General features: G+C 39.2%; 1 protein-coding gene across 1 annotated transcript in view; it reads right to left on the bottom strand.

The window, feature by feature from the left end:
* The window catches only part of CPS1 (carbamoyl-phosphate synthase 1), a 531,928-nt gene that overhangs the window by 444,001 nt on the left and 66,974 nt on the right, over positions 1–20,953 (bottom strand). The window contains exon 2 of the mRNA XM_044075706.1: positions 2,447–2,556. Within this exon, the coding sequence (XP_043931641.1) occupies positions 2,447–2,556 (110 nt within the window). The remainder of the gene's footprint in view (positions 1–2,446; positions 2,557–20,953) is intronic.

Below are 20,953 nucleotides of genomic sequence, written 5' to 3'. Positions count from 1 at the left end.
TGTGGACAATCAGGGTCTCTCATTAAATGTGGGTGGCACAGGTCTGGGGAGAGAATGAAGCCAGATCATCAGGATGTTGGGATGAGGACAGCCCTGATGTCTGAACTAGTAGAGAGTTTGTAGGAGAAGAGAACCAAACTCCCTCCATGACTGCCTACATGACAGTCCTTCTGGTCAGCTGTTGCTCCACAGAAGAAAGAACAGGCCCAACACTCACAGGAGGGTATAATGGATGGCATATATGAGGGATAATGTACTGAAACAAATATATATTCTGAAAGCTTGAGTGAATGAGCATTCTAAACAATTGTTTGTTTCCTTCACTACTGGCTACAGAAACAAGACAGCTTACAGACAGCTATCATTAAAATTGTTAGTTAATTACATTTAATTGGATGCACAGGCTGATACAGGGACCCTTTTCAGCCACAACTTAAGCCAAAATCTTAACTTTACAAAGTGCTATTTGGTACATGAGCATACAGGTAAAGCATTACAAGGAGTAAAATAAAATAGTATTCTAGATAGGTATTAGGTAGTTCTTAATATAAATTCACACGCAAGCATAGAAACACACTCACACATATACAATGACCACTGACAACTTCAAAAGAAAAGAATTTGCAAATTCTTAGTTTTTCATCACTAAATCAGCATTGAAGGGAATATAAAAAATTAGAAAATTAAGGAAAGCATGCTTGGCCTGGCCATCATATAACATTTCCAAGGCTGTTTAACTCCTTCTAGCTCATGTCCAGTTCGATATCTATATAAAAAACAACAAGCCATGGGAAGATGAGATGCTATTGTTATTTAGAGATACTTGGCTGGAATCAGTGATCCCCTCTACACTGCAGGAGAAATGCAAGACAGATGGAGTCTCAGACCCACTGCTAACAGCTCTGTGATTCACAGAAAGACTTATGTAGCTGTTGGTACTGCTCAGTACATCACAAAGGGATATGAATGGCAGAGTGAGCTGCAGCTCACTACAGTGCTTATGTCACTGCTACATTAGGCTATGCAAGGAGGACAGATTGACCAAGGACGGTGAGATGTGCAGCAGAAATGTACGCACAAAGCCTGCCTGCCTCTGCAAGCTGCAGTGTAATATGTCAATCTGTGATTAACTTTTGTACTATATACTCATCAAGGCAAAGACCACTGCAAGCTGCAGGCCGTAGGATTGTAGGACAGTTTTCCCTCCTTTGTAGGGGTGTACAGTGCTAAGGGTACCTAGTAGACAAGCCTGCATGCAATGCAGAGTCTAGGACAGTCTGCAATTCCTAGAATGGGTATACAGTATTAGTACTGTACTGCAGAGCAGTCTGTGCACTATGTAATAGCACAAAGTTGACTGCTTCCCTCCTGATAGAGTGTTCCGGGGGGGGGGGGGGTGATGTATTACATTTCTTGGTAAAAAAGCATGTATAGTATATATTAAACAGACAGTTCAGTGGCGCAGTGCATTGCTTGCCCTTCAACACGTATACTTTGTTGGCAATACAACTCTAGACAGAGTATTTGCTTGAGAACATAACGCACACATCTACATATGAGAGAGTGTGTGTGCATGTGTATGTGTGTGTGTGTGTGTGTGTGTGTGTGTGTGTGTGTGTGTGTGTGTGTGTGTGTGTGTGTGTGTGTGTGTGTGTGTGTGTGTGCGTGTGTGTGTTTCCATGCACACACGTGTGCTCCTGCATGCATCTGTGTGCTTAACTGTGTGTGTGTGTGTGTGTGTGTGTGTGTGTGTGTGTGTGTGTGTGTGTGTGTGTGTGTGTGTGTGTGTATGTGTGAAACCTGTCTTTTATGTGAGGTGGATTGTGACTGGATGTATGTCTGCATGAGTGAGTGTGTGTGTGTGTGTGTAACCTATCTTTTATGTGAGGTGGATTGTGACTGGCAATTTTGTTACCTCTGTTGTAATGGCAGGACAACAGCTTCTGGCAGATTAGCAGAACAAAGTAATTGTGCTGCAACACTATTTCAGATTGCAACTGTGGTACACGGTATGGCTCTCATTGAATTGTGTTAGCACAATTTTCATGTTAAGATATACATTTACAAATGTATTGTTTTTCCATCTGTCTGCTTGGTGTCCAGCAATCTGTCTATTCTACAGTCATATTATGCTATTGTTTTTTTAACTGCATGTAGACTGGTCATGGCTTTTTGTCAGTACATTATCCCTATGCAGCACGTAGCACATGTGTATTTACTTATTTACAAATATATTTTTCTTATCAATACTTCATTAATAGGATTAGAAAAAGTTCATTAAACAAGTAATATGCAGTGTGTAAATGACAACTGCTCGAGTACCATAATGACAGAATTTACTCTTACATTGTAATTTGATTACTGGAACATGACAAAATGAGAAGAAACACAGAGTAAAGATAGTAAACAAAAGCAAAGCCAAAACAGATATTGAAGTACAACTTACCCAACTAGCCCTGTATTGAAAACTACTTCTCCTGCTATAGAGGAAGGGGTTCCAAATGAAAATCCTTTCATCCGAACTCCATTTTCAAGAATCAGATGTGCTGACTGGGCCTGTAATAGAGAAATGTAAATTGCTGCATTATAACAGTCCACATCATTCAATATTTTACTAATGGATATGTAGATGTTTAAAGGAATTAAAAGATAATTGCTTATGCTATGCAGACAGACACAGTAATCCAAAGACTTGTGTTTTTAACAGGATTATGTAGTCACAATCCAATACCTGTTCCTACTGTGACCTTCTGCCAATTCTACCTCTGCTGGGCAACAGTTCATTGCATGGGTATCATACAGAGAGCCATTAGGGTATTTTTGGTTATACAGTCCCTGTCTAATTATACCCCTTTCCTCATGTCTTCACAGAACACATTAGGAGTATGGCATACAATGAACAGAGAAAGGAACTGTAACTGTTCCTACCTGTGCAGTAGTGCACCCTAGTCATATTCCATCTTCAGATAAGCAAGCTGCTGCCATTTCTGCCCATTATGGTTCTGGTCTCTGTTAAGAGTACAAATTGGGGAATGTGCTCTTTTCACTCCGAAGACACAGACACATATTCTCCTCCCCTGAAGGATTTGATCTGGCTAACCTCCTTTTTCCTTACCCAAGCCAGTTCACCCAATGACTAGGCCACTAATTTAATTCAGGTTACGCGGATCACAGTTGAGCTCTATCCCTCTACACCACAGAGACAGTTGTATGTTAAAAATGTGGTAACATGAGTCACAGCTGGGCTCTATTCCTCTATGTTGTATGTACCCCATGTTGGCCAATACATAGTAAAACCCATTGTCAAAGAACAGAAAGTTAATCAAGCTATGATTATGCCTAGCATAACTTAAAAATGTTCTGTGCCAGTATGGTTTCTTTCACAGATGTAACAACTTTCTGTCACAAAAGGACAATTGCTATTTATGTTCTGCTAGACTTGTGATCTTTACAATTCATACTTTATTTTGCAAAACTCATTTATTTCTTGAAGGACCACTAGATATAACCAGGGTTAAAAAAAAAAAAAATACAAAGGAGGTCCACATAATCCTGACACCGAACTCTTTATGTAAACAAAGTAAATGTTGGGGAAATAAACAAGAAAATCAAGGGAGAAAGAAATACAGAAAGTTGCAAGGTGATTGCTTGTTGTATAAAAGAGACAAAAATGTTATTCTTTAGAATCACAGAACAGACAGCACAAAAATGAACTCACCTTCTTTACATCTGCTGAACTGCAACTTGCAGTTGCTAAAGTATCTCTCAATAGCTGAGAGATAATACCCCAAGATGAAAATCTGTATTCATCTAAAAGCTTGACATCTTTGTGATATCTGAGCCTTACCTCATATTGTTAGAGATACTGCTCTTGATACAAAATGTGACTGCCCCATAAAAAAATCTGTGGGAATTTTCCAAATAAAGTACTGTCTAAATATTTTTATTTATTATTATTTATTTTTATTTATTTTACATTTGTTGACCGGGCTAGTCCAACTGGATACATATCCCTTTTCAGTAGTGGCCCGGGGAGAAAAGCTTCAACATAAAAGCAATACATGAAGAGAGCAAGTTACATTTACAATATAAGAATAGGAAATAACAGAGACTTAATATAAGCACAAGTAGCAAAGCTGCATTTTAAACAAATTAGTGTTATAGGATAAACACAGTGAGAATAATGGTCGAAGAACTAGCTAATCAGGGCAAATTATGAGTACAGGAAATATCACAAAAGTCATGCTACATGCAAGTCTTCACAGTGCATAGCGGAATACTACTGCATCATTTTAAATCACTTATTGACTGCTGACATATTTTTAATGCAACCCTTACATTTTTGTATATTCTAAACTCAGTCAATGCTGATTTTTGAAAGTAAGTCATAGTAGATTGATTGCTTCACCAAGGTACATCTCCATATAATTTCTTTTTATACATTACAATTTATAAACGTAAGTTGTATATGTAATCTTACCATAAGAGAAGATGTTTGAATGATCACTGCTCCAGTAGCCTTAGATATATGGGTTATATGAGATATATGGGTTATATCCTGCCAAAGATATAACAGCTGGACAGCTTTCAAAGGTTCAAGGCACCTTCCATGCATCCAAATTGTTTGTCAGCTTGAGCTAACTAAAAGACAAGTTTGGGAGCCAAGCCCTTCAGAGCTTTCCCACTAACAGAAAGAGGGAGGCTGAGCCTTGACAAGCCAGTGCTCAGAAGAACAAAAATAACCACACCCTCGCATAAACAATAAACCAAAAAAGAGGAGGAATGGAGGGGAGGGACTGGATACTGCAGCAGTGATCAATCAAACATTGACTATTATGGTAAGATTACTTACACAACCACACTTATGTTCATTACATTCATCACAGGATCATAGGATAAAAGGAGGTAACAAGGCTAATGGCCCAGGGCCCTTACAAGCCTAACCAAGTTCAAGCATGTTTCCAAGGGTGTCTGGTTCAAGCAGACACTGAAATCAGCACCTATTGCTCCTGTCCAAGATGGATACAGGCGGAATCCCCAGGATGAATTTCTGGTTACACATCCTATCATCCAAATTACACTTAAAAAGGGCCAATGAGGAGCTTTGTTTAACATGAATAGGAAGCTTGTTCCAAAGGTGGGACAACCTCTGTGAGACAAATCTGTCTCTCCAACAAATTCTGTTGATGTCACATACCAAGTTAAGGTCCTTTGAGCGAGAGACTCATGTGCCATTTGACTTGCGAATGTGCGGCATTTCCATTAAAGCTAGGTCACAGATTGCTCTATATGCAAGGCATAGGTCACCTCTGAGCAGTTTCTATGACACAGAGTAAAGTGACAATGATTTCAGTCTGTCTGTATAAGACAGATCTTGAAGACCCTGAATTTCCTTTGTAAGGAACCTTTGTGGTCTCTCCAATTGCTGCAGGTGTTTGGAAAGGTACATACCAAAGGGAACATTGTACTCTATTATTGGCCTGATAAGGTAAGAGTACATGGGGTGTTATAACCTCTTATTTTCTGGAGGCAATGCCCTTAATTATGAGATGAGCAATATAAAATGCCCTTCTTACCACTGGAAACATGGTGATCAAAATTAAGTTTGCTGTCAACCTGTGTGCTCAGATGTCTCACCACTGTGTATTGCTACTGATGTAGTAGTTTACAGGAACATCACCCTAGTCGAAAGGGATGATAATGCGTTTTTTTTTTTTTTGCATTAAGCTTAAGACCATGACTTTGGCACCAGTCATTAGTCTACGTAAGACCTTCTTGCAGGATGTTGACATCGCTAGGGGTTTCAATGATTGCTCCCAGTTTGCAGTCATCATCAAACTTTGACAGCCACAGTGCTTTAGTTTTAGCTTGTACTTCAGAGAAGTAGATTCCGAACAGTAGGAGACCCAGAATCAATCCCTGTGGAACACCACTACTTATGGGTCTGCTGGATGAGGTGGAGTCCCCTATTTTGATCGTATGAGTTCTATCAGTGAGCCAGTTTTTAACTCACCTGACAATATGTGGGTTGATACCCAGTTGGGTGAGTTCACCAATGATGCCTGAGTGGAGAATTGTGTCAAAGGCCTTGGCTAAGTTTAGGTAAGCCGTATGCACAGATTTTCCCTCGTCTTGAGCTTTGGTGACTGTCTCAAAGAAGTCCACCATGTTTAACAGGCATGATCTCCCCTTAACAAAGCCAAACTGTGCGGGGTCAAGCGTTTGCAGATTTCCTATATCTTTGTTAAGGTCCATGATGATTTGTTCCATGACCTTGCAGATAAGGCTAGTCAGGCTAATGGGTCTATAGTTTCTGAGATCTGTGGATGCACCCCGTTTGTACAAAGGGATGGCAGTAGCTGTTTTCCATTTCGCAGGGACAAAACCAGTGCTTAGGCTGTGGTTAAAAAGCGTGCGCAATGGTGATGATAATTCCTGTTTTAACCCTTATAGAACACAGCCCAGGATGTTGTCTGGTCCCATAGAGGCTGTGTTTTTGGCCTTGGAGAGGGCATTTAAGAACTGCTCCTCAGAGATATTAGGTGGCAGACAGGTGTTATGGATGCTTTGTGGTATATGTGGTGGGGACAGTGAAGTGAAGTTTTCAATGAACCTGTCAGCCAGCAGGTTTGCTATATCCACGAGTTCTGTATATGCAGTACCATTAACTACGAGTTCAGTGCAAATCTGGGCCTTACCTTTGAGGTTATCAATGTAACTAAAGAATGCCTTATGGTTATCCTTAGTTAGGGAAGCTAATTTGTATTCGTAGTTAGATATGGAGGATTTCACTAGGAGTATTATTTGGTTGTTAAGTTGATGAGGGAGAGTTTCCAGTTTTGAGACCATTCCTTCCTACTCTTAGACAGCAACTTATTTCTTCTATTGTATAGCCTATTAATGGCAGTTGACCACCAGGCAGGTTTGTTTTTCCTTGAAGATCTTGCTTTAGTTCTATCAGGTATGGCAGAGTCAATACAATTGTACAGGTGCTCTTATAAAACATTGGTGTATAACTCAGCATGGTTGTCTGTTCCATCAGTAGGGGGAGGTGCTATGAAACTATTTATGCCGTCACATAAGAGGCTGTAACTGGCTTTGGAGATGTTTTTTAGTCTAGCTGTTGCTAAGGGGGGGGGGGGTCTTGTGTTATAATTACTTCTAGCGAGACTGATTTGTGGCCAGATCTCACCAAGGATGGTCACACACTGAGGGTGGTAAAGCGGTGCCCCATGTTGATGAACACCAGATCCAGGATGTTTGAGCCCCTTGTGGGTGTGTCAACTAGCTAGTCCAGGGTGTTGGAGTTACAGAAGTCCAGGAACCTTTGGGCAAGTGAGTTAGAACATGTAAAATTTACCCAGTCAATGGATGGGTAATTAAAGTCACCCAAAACCAGGGTGTTTGGCTGTATCTTGATTGACTCAAGTAGATCCAAGTAAGCTGAGTGGGTGTCCTGATTCATGGAGGTGGTTCTATAGCTGGCAATGACCTGAAGAGGGGATCTTACCTACAGTCAATTGCACCTGAAGTAATGTAAGGGCATCATGCTGTTTAACCAATCTAGAGGTGAATTTATCTTTAATGAATATATTACACCACCTCCTTTAGTTCTCACACCTTCAGTTTGGAATCTGAACGTGTGAAAGGAAATGTAACCAGATATAGCTGGGGTGCTCTTCTCGGTATTAAATCAGGTGTCAGTGACTGTACAAATGTCAGCATCTTGCAAGGTGAGGACTACTTCCAGTGATTGCAGTTTCTGGTTTAAACTCCTAGCATTTAGCAGCATAAACTTGAGGTTGTTTTTAGAGGGTAGTTTTATGTAGGGAATTTTGCTCCTGTGACACTGCCTAAAAAGGCTCTGTTGGGGTAGCAAGAGTCTTAGCCAGTAACCAAAGTCCCAAAGATGACAGATGAGGACCATCTCTAGCAAAGCATCGAGGTCTGTCGACCATGACATCTCAGGCGAACAGTTACTGGATCCCCTTTGAATGACACCAGAAACAGAAACTAAGCCAGTTACTGAAGTCAATCATTTTTTGTTTGTATTGAGGAATCATCCTAGGCAAAGGTAAAATGCTGCTTAAGGCTACGGACATACCTGCCTGAGACACATAATCAGAGAGCTCAGTCATGCCTTTCTTCATATTCCAGTGAGGTATGTCTCAAGTCATTCACACCAACATGGACTATGACGGAGTCATAATAGTGCCTGTTGTTGAGAAACTTGAGTGTGTGTGTGTGTGTGTGTGTGTGTGTGTGTGTGTGTGTGTGTGTGTGTGTGTGTGTGTGTGAGTGATGTGGTGGCTTCTGGCATCTGACAGACAGTTGACTGTGACCTTTTCCTTATCCAACCTGGTGAGAGGGACATCTGGGTGTCTGCCTATGACTAAGATGTTTGTTTTTGTGTTATGCCTTAAGGGCTTGACTGGTGAGACACTGGTGTGTGATATATTATGTCTACTATGTTCTGCAGAGGATGTATTATGTGAAGCGTGCTTGTATTTGTGTTTGGGAGGTCTCTGATGTTTAGGTAAGCTTCTGGTTAGGACCTCCGCATATGTAGGTTTATGTGTTGTTGGTTTGATAGATGCCAGGAGGTGAGGTGTGCATGCTGAAAACCTACTTAGTATCAGATGAACTGACTGGTGAGCGAGATAATCTGGATTCTAGGTTCTTGATATAGATGCATCTCTCACATAATGAATTTGTGGGGACAAGAAGAAGTGGGTTTTCAGTGTACATGAGGCAATTTCTACATTGCCTTAGAATGCCCATGTCAACCAGGCTGCCTGGCTGGAGAAACTGTAGGAAATTGTCCGTCCATAATGCTAGTTAAGTTGATGCAGTCAGAAAACTGGCAGAGGACAGGAAAGACCAGGTAAAATAGAGGATAGAAGTGGGCAAAAAATAAGAAGGGCTAGTGGGTAGGATATGTGTTGGTACCTCAGGAGCCTCGCTAAATGTATCACCTGTCAGTAAGGGACAACCTCAAGAACTCACCGATGGAGCACCAGCAGAATACTAAGGGAAAATTTGCAGGCAAAAGTGTTTGTGTCTATAACCTCCAACAAAGCCCACCACTGTGCTGCACTACATGACCCACAAACAGACACAAATGCAGTACTTGTGTAGCAAACAAGAGCAAACTGATTTAAACAAATTAACCATAACTGAGTCCTGTTTCAGCAACCTTCAATCAATTGAGTTCTAACTGCACACTCCTGCCACTAGGGTGCAGGGAAACCCTCTCCAACCAAAGACGGCCTAGTTTAGTGCTCAACTTATACAAAGAGAGCTAGGTCTGAATCCAGTCTATGCTACAGTGAGCGAAGTGCGCCAATTTCACAAAAAAAATTATACTGTTCACTGCAGTAGTAGCCTTAGCTATATGGGTAGATTACCCTAGCTTTATACATTTGGAAGGTGGAAGGAGAGGAGTTCAGGAGCTTCTCGAGAATGGACCTTGCAAAACCTGATCTGGACCTAGAAAAGAATTGAGGTTATAGTGATTTATAAAATTTTGTACAGAGGACCAAGTTGCTCCTTCTAGAATACATCTAGAATCTGACCCTTTCCAAAAAGTCACAGATGAAGCCAAGGACATGGTAAAGTGGGCCTCAACCCTATCTGGAATAGTTTTTTTAGGTGAATATAACAAAAGGTAATGTCTTAGACAGCCAATTGGAAGCAGTCTGTTTTGACACAGGTTGTCCCTTCTTCTTACCTTCACAAGAAACAAACAATTGATCTCAAGATCTGAAAGATGTAGTTCTGCCAAAATAGTACTTGAGTTGTCTGTGGGCATCTGAGTTAAGGAGTACCCTTTTCTCCCTCATTTTTTGGTTCAGGAAAGAAAACAGGGAGCTGGATAATTTGGCAAAGTAAAATTGGATAACACTTTAGGCATAAAATGATTAGTTCTCAAAGAAACCCTCTCCCTATGGAAAATGAGGTACAGTTGACTCACCGTAAGAACCTGCAACTCAGATACTCTTCTTGTAGAGGTTAGATCAATCAATAAAACTGTTTTCTATGTTAAGAACCTCAAGTTAGGTAGTTAAAATTGAGCAACTTTTAGCTTTTCAAACAATAAATTAAAATCCCAAGAAGGAGCCACCAGTTTTCTTGGAAACCTTTAATGCAAAATCCTATTCAAAAACATCTTGACATGACACTACATATAAACAGGAGGATCCATGGGTAGACACGCCAAAATAGTGCATAAATGAACCTTAACAGAGAAGTAAAAAAGTTCATATGATAGCAACTTGCACAAATATTGTCAAACCAGAAAAAAACTAGCCTTGAATGGGTGGTGGTTATGTTGTTTGCATCAACTAGAAAAAATATAATTTTCTAGTAGCAGGTTTTCTTGCCTCCAATAGTACCTGCTGCACATCCTCAGAAAAGAGGTGCCTAAAAGGAATTTACACCCTATTATCCAGGCAGACAACTGAAGTTGATTGGTGTCAGGGTATATCAAACACCCTTGTTCCTGGGTAAGTAGATCCATCCTCTGAGGAAGCATGTGGTAATTGCCCCTGGCCATTTCCAGAAGAAGGGCAAACCACAACTGCCTGAGCTAGAACAGACTCACCACGATGATCTTGGGGGATTCCTTCTAAATCTTCAGAAGGACCCTGGACATTAGTGGAAAGGTTGGAAAAGCATACAGGAACATTCCTGTCCAAGAAAAAGAAAAGACATCTGTCTTCCATGCCTTCTTGCATAGAGTCCTGGAACAGAATCTTGCCAGCTGATTGTTCAGAAAGGAGGCAAAGAAGTCAAGTTGAGGAAATCCCCACAGACGGATCAAATCTTGGACTACCCCCAATCGAGTTTCCATTCATGAGAGTCATCCCTTGTCCTGCTCAGCTTGCCTGCCATACAATTATGCTCCCACAGAATATAGGATGTCTGTAAAGAGAAATTGTGTTGTGAAACTGTATCCCAAGCTAACATGGTTAGCCTGCAAAGGGAGTTACGACCTAGTTTCCCCCTTGCTTGTTGATATACCACAAGACTGTGGTATTGTCTGTAAAAGCTTGAAGAGATCCTGGGAACCAAAGATGATTCATAGAGTTGAGTGGCTTGATCAGAAGAAGTATCTATTTTATTTTCATGTGCTTTCATCTATCCTTGGTGTGCCACATATACTGCATCTGTATCCCTCCTGAAACTGCTCCCCAAGTAAAATCTGAGGCATCTGTGGTGAATGACTGCTCTGGAACATGGAGGAAGAAGGGGAAACCTGGATTTAGGGATATTTCTTTGTTTCCAACAACCAATTTCTCTACTGACAAACCCCAGCACTGACACTGAAAATATAAAGGGTGTTGGTTCTGGGACCAAAGTAACTTCAGATACAACTGCATCTTCCTCATGTGCAGTCTTGCCATGGGTATCATGAGAATCATAAATGCCAAGTGACCCAGAATCCTGACGTATTCCCACGCAATGATCGAGGCCTAAAAAAGGTCTAGATATAGATCTATTTTTTTCCTGTGGATGAAAAGCTCTTTGAACTGCAGTATCTAGCTGTCATCTCAGAAACACAATCCTGTGAGAAGGAATCAAGACAGACTTCTGAATATTCTCTTGGAAGTCCAGCTTTTGTAAGAGATCTTTCGCCCAAAAGAGTGATTCATGACACTTTGCAAAAGGCATTGCAAAGACAGGCAAATTGTCTAAACATGGAAAAATGTGGATATGATGAAAAAATATTTTAAATCTAGTGTTACCAGGAAACTTATATTTTAAATCTAGTGTTACCAGGAAACTTGAAAGAGGAAGAAGACGTAACAGGTTGTGAAGTGACATCATTTTGAATTTGGACACTAACACAAACAGGTTTAGGAAAGAAAGATCCATAACTGGTCTCCAAGCATTTTCTTCCTTTAGCATTAAAACAGCCATGAATAAAACCTCCTTCTCAGGTTCTATCACTCGCCTAGGATGGCATTTGATGATGGGCAGGTGGAAATAAGATTCTGGTCTGAAAGATGAGAAATTACCACCTGGAAAGGAGGAATTTCCTCCCATTATCATCTGTAACCTTGATGAACGATCTTCAGAACCCATTTGTCTAAAACTATCTGTTGCCAAAGAAAAAAGTGGAGATTCAGACTTTCTGGAAGACAAAAGGAGGTGCCGAGGTGGAAGGGGAAACAAAGTCTCTTAAATAATCATTCTGAATTATTGGAGTGTCTTGGTGTGGGGAGTTTCCAGAATTCTTCTTGGAACCCCACTGTCATTTCTTCTTAAACATCTGTTTACCTGCATTTTGTTGACACCGTCAGTTTTGTTTCTTACCAAAACTGGATGAGGAGTTAATCTGTTGGAAAATTTAAAAAGGAGGGCTGAAAATCTTAGAGATTACCTGCATCAGCTTATCCCTTTCATAACACTTTTGATCACCTCTGAAGCAGAGAGAGAAGAAAAACTAAATGTCTATCAAAATGAAAATTTTAAATCTCATTTTTAAGATCACATGTGAGGTTCTGAGAATGCAGCCATGCGGAACTGAATACAGTACCTGCAGCCACACACCTTGAAGAAGTATCAACAGTCATACACACAGTGTAAACAATGAGTAGTGACTTCAACAATACAAGAAATTAAATTATTTAAAGCAAATTTTTCCTCACTCGCAGAAAGTGCAAATAAAGCATTCCACACACTTTCACAATTAGTCAGAAGAAACCTTAACATATGGGTCTGACAATTCAAAATTCTGAAAATCAAAGTTGTAGAAGCATAAACTTTTGTATCCATACTTATCACTAATCTTCCCATTAGAAGTAGTAGGACTGGAATTAACCAAGTGTTTAGCAGCAGCAGGATTAACTAAAGTTATAGCTGCTGGAACAGATTTGGGAACTTTACACATCCTATCTGCCTTTTTAGGAGTAGCTGTCTGACTGTTAGGAAAATTGCAGACAGTAACACACACATCCTCCAAGGGAGACAAACTTGGAGCAATGAGTGCAGATTCTAGAAATTCCTTCTGTAACAGCTCACAGTAGTTTCAGAGGACTGAGAAAACTCAGTGTTCTCTCACCGGAAACACTGGCAGATTCTAGAAATAGTCTTAGAGAAACATAAACCCCAACAAGTTGGAAATCAGAAAGAGATTTCTCCTCTGAGTCTGATTCTGAAATCTGAGAAAAAAAAACTGTATCTGTCCTTTCATCCCCCTGCCCAGATTCAGAATCTTGAATCTCTTCAGGAAAGGAAGTATCCTTCTTTCTTTTACCAGAAGCTACCTTAGAAGAAGGATCGATAGCCTGAATTAAACCCTGAGCCAGGCCTACTTAACTACTCCTGTCTAAGAAAATTTGAGGAGGAGTTGATACATGCTTACTTTTCTGCAACTTTTTTACTGGAAAAATGTGTCCAACAGTATTATTAGTGGTAGTAGCCACAGCTTCCCCTGGGATTGGCACAACATTCTGACAAAATAGGGAAACCTTCCCTTTTCTCTTTTCAAGGACAGACAACAGAGGAGACCCCAACAACAGTAGAGGACGTGGCTATCTTCCAGTCCACAGTGGATGTAGATGCTACACCAGAGGGACTGGGGACAAAAATGAGTGATCTCAGGTACAACAAATGGCCTCTGCAGAGTCATCCATTTCAGACTCAGACACATTACCAGCCTGCTGTGGTGGCAATGGCTGTTTGCTTAACTTTTTCTTTTACTGCCTGCAGGAAGGACCGACTGTGGGACCAATAGTTTGTTCCACAGTGAAGCCGAAAATGGTGCCTCTTTCCTAGGTAAAAAAAGCAGCAAATTCCATTAAAAGTAAAAAAATATTTAAAAGTCACATTTTTCCAAGATAAATACAGTAAAAGGCACTTTAAAACACTATACCATCCCCACAAAGTAAAATAAACAATTTCTCCACAGAAAATTTTAAACTGACAAGAAAAAAATAGTGCTTCTGTTTAGCAGTACATTGTAGTCTTATGACAGTCTGTTAAAACACAAACTCCTAGCTTTAAAATAACTTTCCTGAAAAGGAAAGCATAAATAAAAAGCAACATTATTAAATGGAAGTTTTTTCCCCTAAAGGGAACTTGTCTGCCCAACAAAGGAACTGCAGAATCTGACTGCTGATCCTGAAAAGCCTCAGAGGAACGTACATTTCGACAGCAGTAATGCTCAAAAGGACTTGGTGCCCACACTTGTCTTTAGTCAGCTCAGCTCGAACTGCCTGACAGATTGGGTGCATGAAGGTGTCCTGAAGCTTTGGAAGCTGACCACCTTTTATATCCTTAGCAGGATGTAACCCTTAGAACTAAGACTACTGCAGCAGTGATCAATATAATGAACACCATATGGTTTTCTCATTTTTTATTTCATAACTATTTTTAGAGTCTTAATAGAGATCCATTTAATTTTTTTAGCTTCTTGAGTACACTCTTAACTTGCTGCAAATGACTAAAATTAGAAGCATGGATATTATAAGCAGTAGCCTTTTACCTCTATCATAATTATGGAATGCACAATGTCACATGTCCCACAACCCAAAATATGGTAACTATTTCACCAGTCACACAAGTAGAACTAAACTAAAACATGGATATTGGAACACAAATGTATGCCTAACTGCCTAGCTTTTCTTGTAGTCAGCTTTATATCCTATACATGAATTAAGTTGTGTGAATACAGTGCCAGTACTCTGTAACAAATGCCTGTGCAACTGTGTAGATCATCAAATAAATGTTTCAAGTTGGGAAATGGAGATGTGAAGAATATACAGATCACGTATGGTGATTATGTTTATGTGCATGTGTTCAACTGTATGCATGACCAAAACAAAAGTAATAATTATAATAAGAAGTCACTATCTGTGTTTATGCGAGAGAGATGCAAATACATATGTTCTGAGGGTCTATAAAAGGAACTAATTTCCAAATAACCTGAAACACAAAAGCCAAAAATAATATTACCAATAATTAAAAGTATGTAAAATCTGCAAAGGTCATCCCTTTCACACCCTGAAAAGGGACACTTTCTCCAGCAGACTTACCTGATTAGCAAACAGTTAAAAAGACTAAAAATTGCTTTTTAAACTACAGCTTCTATCTGAGCAGTGAAGCATGTGCGATACTTACATGCAAAACAGTATGAAGACATCCTCTGTAAACAGTGAAGTAAACAGCCTGCTTGTACACAAAAGAGCTTGTACACATTGCAATACATCTACAGCAGCCCAAGAAATATACATTCAGTGAAAAATCTAGCTATTTCCTAAACAACTATATAAAAGTTATATGTGTATTAGAAAATAGCAGGCTACAGATTTTTTTCCCACTTACAACTTTATGATACTAGACAGGACAGATAACAAATAACAAACCACATACAATGGGTCCAAGCACTGCAGTTATCTGCAGAGAGGTGAGTTCTGTCTAACCTTAGAGAACCTTTTGTCTGCTGAGATTCTATAGTCCGCAAAAGTTTGGGAATACTCCCAGCCTTACACATACATAACATGTCCTAAAATTGGAACAGGCTCTCTTCATAGTCCCACAGGATTGATACTGTGTTAGAATATACTGTACCATTTTGTTAGGTAAACTTAAGAAGGCATCTTATCAGTGGCCTGTCATGAAGAAAGTGCATCCTAGATTATTTGCAAACTTAGTCAAGTCAAGTCAAGAAAAAAGAACAAAAAAGAAGAAAAGTGGAACTAGTAAACAGCACAGGTCAATGTGAGTTTAACATTTTCCTAGGTTAAGAAGAACACAAGCAAAAGTATCAGCTTACTTAAATTATATTAAGGTTCCTACTAGTAAACATGCATTTAGAGCTACCTTTGCTTCTTTGTAGTCTGACATGCTCTCATTCTCCTCATTTCAACAAACTGGGTTTGCTTAAATTCTTAGGCTAATCTGGTACAGGTTCCTATGTTCTTACTAAGCTTATATACAAATACAGCCATTAGGACACTCATCCACATCACCTAATACTAGTGGCAGACTAGCAGTGTCTATCATTAAGCAGAATTTCTCCACATATCTATGGTAAAAATTTGCACTCACCCATCCAGTCATCCTGACTGTTTTAGATGTCAGCAGCCTGTTTTATAGATGGAGAATACATTAGATTTCGTATCTGACTTGTCATATTGTGCTACTCAAGTGATATTGTAGATTTAGGTCTCCAGAACAGGTGTTTGCATTACCACGTGTTCTATTTAGATGAATGAGTTCAGAGAGTTGTGGAACATTCACAGCATAAGATGATAACTACAGATCACCCCGCAGGAGTCTATATGACACTGAACAGAAGAACAAAGGTTTTAAAGTGTCAGAGTAACCAGGGGTACTATGAAAAAGGTGAGATCTCTCAAGCTGGTTTAGGTGATTGGTAAGGTGCATGCATTACACTCAATGACAGGCAGAATAAGGGGTGAATAAAGTGGGATTATAACTTCTTTGGACCTTCGGAAGATACCATAAAGAATAGGCTGTGTAAGGTAAAATGATTTTCTAACCACCACAGAGACGTGGTGGTCAAAGGACGGTCAGTTATCAACGTACATACCCAAGTCCATGATGACTATAAAATTTAATATAAATGCTTTCTATATGGTAAGCAATATTGATGCTAGCTTTACCAAAGTAAACTATGCTGCATTTCTTGATGTTGAAGGCAAGACCATGATTAATATGCCAAGCATCTGGTACAGCCCTTGCTGGATAATCTGAGTATCAGAATGGGATTTGAAAACCACTCCCAGTTTGCAATCATCAGCAAACTTTGTTAGTCATAGTCTTTTGATATCAACTTTTATGTCACAGCAATATATGCCAAAGAAGAAGGGACGCAGGACAGAGCCTTATAGGCCATCACAAGTGAAATTTTCATCTGTAATACCTCCAACCTTAATGGTATGGGTTCCAACCAAAAGCCAATGACCAATCCAGTGAACTACATATAGGTTAATGTTGAGTTGGGAGAGTTTGCCAGTAAAAGGCCTTGGTAAGTTCTAGATGAGTAGTGTAGACTGTATTTCCCTTATCCATGACCTCGGTAATCCTTTCAAAGAACTTAATCAGATTGAGCTGTCATGATCTGCCTTTTAGAAAGCCAAACTGCTGTATATTCATGGCTATAAGGTCACCTATATCATTGCTTATCACTTCATCTATAATAGATTCCAAGGCTCTGCAGATAATTCCAGTGAGACTAATAGGCCTGTAATTCCCAAGGTCATTTGAGGGACCACCTTTATGCATGTACCCTAGAGCTGCCATACTCTATGCCTCAGGGACACAGCCAGTGCTCAGGTTGAAGAGTTGTGGAGGGTTTTGCTACCTGGAATTTTACACTTTTCAGAAGGCAGTCAGGGATATTATCAGGACCCATAGAAGTAGTGTTTTTAATTTTGGAAAGTGCCAATGAGAGGGAGGTTGGAATTAAAGTAGTCCCTTTCACGTCCCCTCTTATGACAAAGGTTAGCTGGTGCAGCCTTCCAGACAGTTTGAGCTTTCTGCTTAACAGACACAACATAAGAAGGACATGAGTGAGTGATTTAGCTTTACAAAATAATTAATGACTGCTAATATAATGAGTAGTAACTAGACTGACAAAATTAGAGTACTGGCCATCCATGAAGGCAGCTCATAAGTGAAGAAATTCATAATCAGTCATCAACACTTACACGTAGCAAAAGGAAAGAAAGGTACAATGCCACAGCAGTCACTGAAAGGGGCACTGCGTTGGACAGTTCTGCTATAAGAAACATGACTGGGAGAACGGAATATGTATTATGTTGCTGAATGAAAGAAATGTCTACATTTATCTGTTGGTTTTATCTCCCAGAAGTTGTCAACAGCAGCTTTTAGCAAGCCAGATATCTTTCTGTAAAGGAGTCTAAGCTATCCAGTACAGGACTCAAGTGAAATCACCACCTAGGTACAAGTCAGTGTTACGATGATGCATAATAGCCAGAATCTAAAAGAGTAATATCCCCTTAACCAAGCAAAGTAACACCAGACAAGTAAATTAACAAGAAAAATTACACAGACAGATAAAACTGTGTGCAATGATTTTGTGTATTACAGAGTATGTACAGAATGTTACTCTGTACTTGCATGTAAGACAACATGATTGCAGAACAAACATGGATTTTTATGTTTTCATTTGGAATACTAATCCAACTGTACTTTAATTTATCGTGATGCATTAGTGGGGTTGATTGCATTTGAGTTTTGTTTTGGCCTTTTTTGTACATTTCTTTTCAATAAAAAAAAACAACTCTTCCTGTTTTCTGTGGAAACTGGGCAAGAATCCAACATGGAAGAGAGAAGGACAGGCTGCAGGATAATAAAATGCAAAGCACTTTGCATATTATTACAGAGATAAAAAGAATGATATGGCCGAAGAAATTCTTGTTATTCCTCTTGTAAATAATGGTGTGTCAACTCAAATGATGTTTATTTATGCATTATTTATTTATACATGTATTACATTTTATTTATTAATCAAGCTAAAACACTGATGCCAATGGACTATTGTATCCAAAACCCAGGAGAGTACAACAAACAGAAGATATCAAAGCTGGCATGTTCAAATAAATGCATACATAATGACGAATAAATAAATTCTTGGTCTCTTACCATTCTATTAACTTATCTCTCTAATTATTTGCTCCCAATACCTTGGTTCTCTTACCAGTTTTCTCCAATAAATTCCAGCCTCCTTTTGGCTATTGTCTGTACCCCTAATTGCAGTCATCCCTATCAAAAGAATCTCCTTTCTCCATTCTTAGTTGGCTTAGTTCTTAGAATACTTTCTGCTGCTTTATAAATATAATATTCCACATGGTTATTGTTACTCTTCAAAATCCCAGTCTCTCCTTGTTTCTTGAGCTTCCCCTCTGTTTCATCATCATCCCTTTCCACTTTGAATTATACGTTTCCGCTTGTGCTACATATAGGAGCCTTAACTGTATAGCTCTGAAATGCCCCATTCAAATCAACTAATCCCAAATTGTCTTGTTCAATTGCAAGAATCAGCTTATCCCACTTGACACTTGCCGTCTTCCCCTCCCAGATAAAATCTTTCATTCACAACTTCTTCTCTGGTTGATAAAAATATGTCTGACCTGTGTATAAAACTAAAGGGACTAAAAACATTGTAACTGCTAGTATCTTGCTATCTGTATCCATATAACAGAGCTTCCAATTTCTCCATTTTTGGATTACCTTTTGTATAGTCTCTTCCCACATATCCTTAGTTGCCACACCAGAATCCTTTTTAATCCATACTCCTAAGTACTTCATTTTATAATGTCCTCATAAATATGGATATTGTTGAACCAATCTGTGTCTGGGTACATAATTTACAGCTACTGTATTGCCTTTGTTTTAGCATTATTAATTTTGTATCCTGAAAAGATCTGAAACTGCTTCAAAATGTTCCACAACACTCGTATGTCCTTTTCCAGTTTTATCAGGTATGAAATAATATCATCTGCAAACAGAGCCAGCTTTTCTTTACTACTATACCAATTATATCCTTGAATTTCTCAGTCTCTTATTTTCTTTGGCAATGGTTCTAAATATAGTTCAAATAACAAAGGGAGAAGAGAACAGCCCTGCCTCATTCTTCTGCTCAAACAGGAATTATCAGAGAGGAATCCATCTACTTTAATTTTCACCTCCGATCCCTCATATAACTTCCTCATCAACCACTTGATTTTCTCAGGGAATCCAAATGATTCCATTGCCCTGCTCATAAACTTCCAGTTTCCTCTGTCAAATGCTTTCTCTCCATCAAGACCCACCAACAACAGTAGTATTTCCTTGCATTTTACTTCCCTTTGGATCAATGTTCTGTTGTTTGCCCCCCCCCCCACCTCCACAAAAAAAACACATTGATCCATGTCTATCAAGTTTAGCATCACTTTTGCCTTTCTTTTAGCCATTATAAACATAAACACTTTACAGTCATGGTTTAAGATTGAAATGGTCATGTATGAAGCTGGATCTGATAGGCCTTTACCCTCTTTAGGTATTACAGCCACCACCGCTTTCTTCCAGGAAGTTGGTGCTTTTCTTCCTCTTAAAATACTGTTAAAACCTTCCAGATCGTTATCAGTGTTTCCCTCCTAGCTTCCAAAGTTCCACAGGAATACCATCTATTCCTGGGGCTTCCCTGTTGATTGGTTATACATCACTATTTTTATCTCATCTCTTCCTATCCTAAGTATTAGTAATTAAGTCTCATCTACCTCTTACCTTGCTATATTTCATTCTTCCGTAACAATTTCTATTTCTACCTTTTCTTGATCTCCATATTTCTCTGCTTTATACAGACTTTCATAAAATTTCCAAATATTTCTAGTACCTCTACAGGATTTCTTGTTATAGGCTCCCTAAGCTTGGTGACAACCCTTCCTCTCTACCCTGTTGCCTGAGTCATTGCACAAAAACTTTTGTACTCTAGCATTATCATCAAAAAACAGTTGCTTAACACCAATCTTTCTAAACTCATGCATATTATCAAGTTAAGCTTTCATTTTCTGCTTAGCATTCTGCAATTGCTCCGCTTCTTGTTCCGTGAGATTCTCCCGATTCTGCAATACTTTAACATTTGTCAGTCCCTCCAAATAATTCTTGCTGCTTCTTAACCATACCTCTCTTTCTTTTATTTCCATCCTATTTTTAAACTCTACTTTAATTTTATCCCACTTCCTAGCTATATTTTCAGAAGAAATGTCTGTCTTCCCTAATAACTCCTGAATAATTTTCACTACCTATTCCTTAAAGTCCTCTCTTTTCAACAGATAGGTTGGAAAGCGCCAGTGTCTTATTTTTATTTCATTATCCTGCATTTTTATTTTAGTTATTATTGGCTTGTGATCAGAAATAGTTATTGGATGCATATCAGAACATTCAATTAAATTCACATGTTCCTGAAATGTAAGTT

The sequence above is a fragment of the Protopterus annectens genome, chromosome 6.part1, assembly GCF_019279795.1.
Source record: "Protopterus annectens isolate FY-2018-M chromosome 6.part1, PAN1.0, whole genome shotgun sequence".
NCBI lineage: Eukaryota > Metazoa > Chordata > Ceratodontiformes > Protopteridae > Protopterus > Protopterus annectens.
This window is presented reverse-complemented; position numbering and strand designations above follow the sequence as displayed.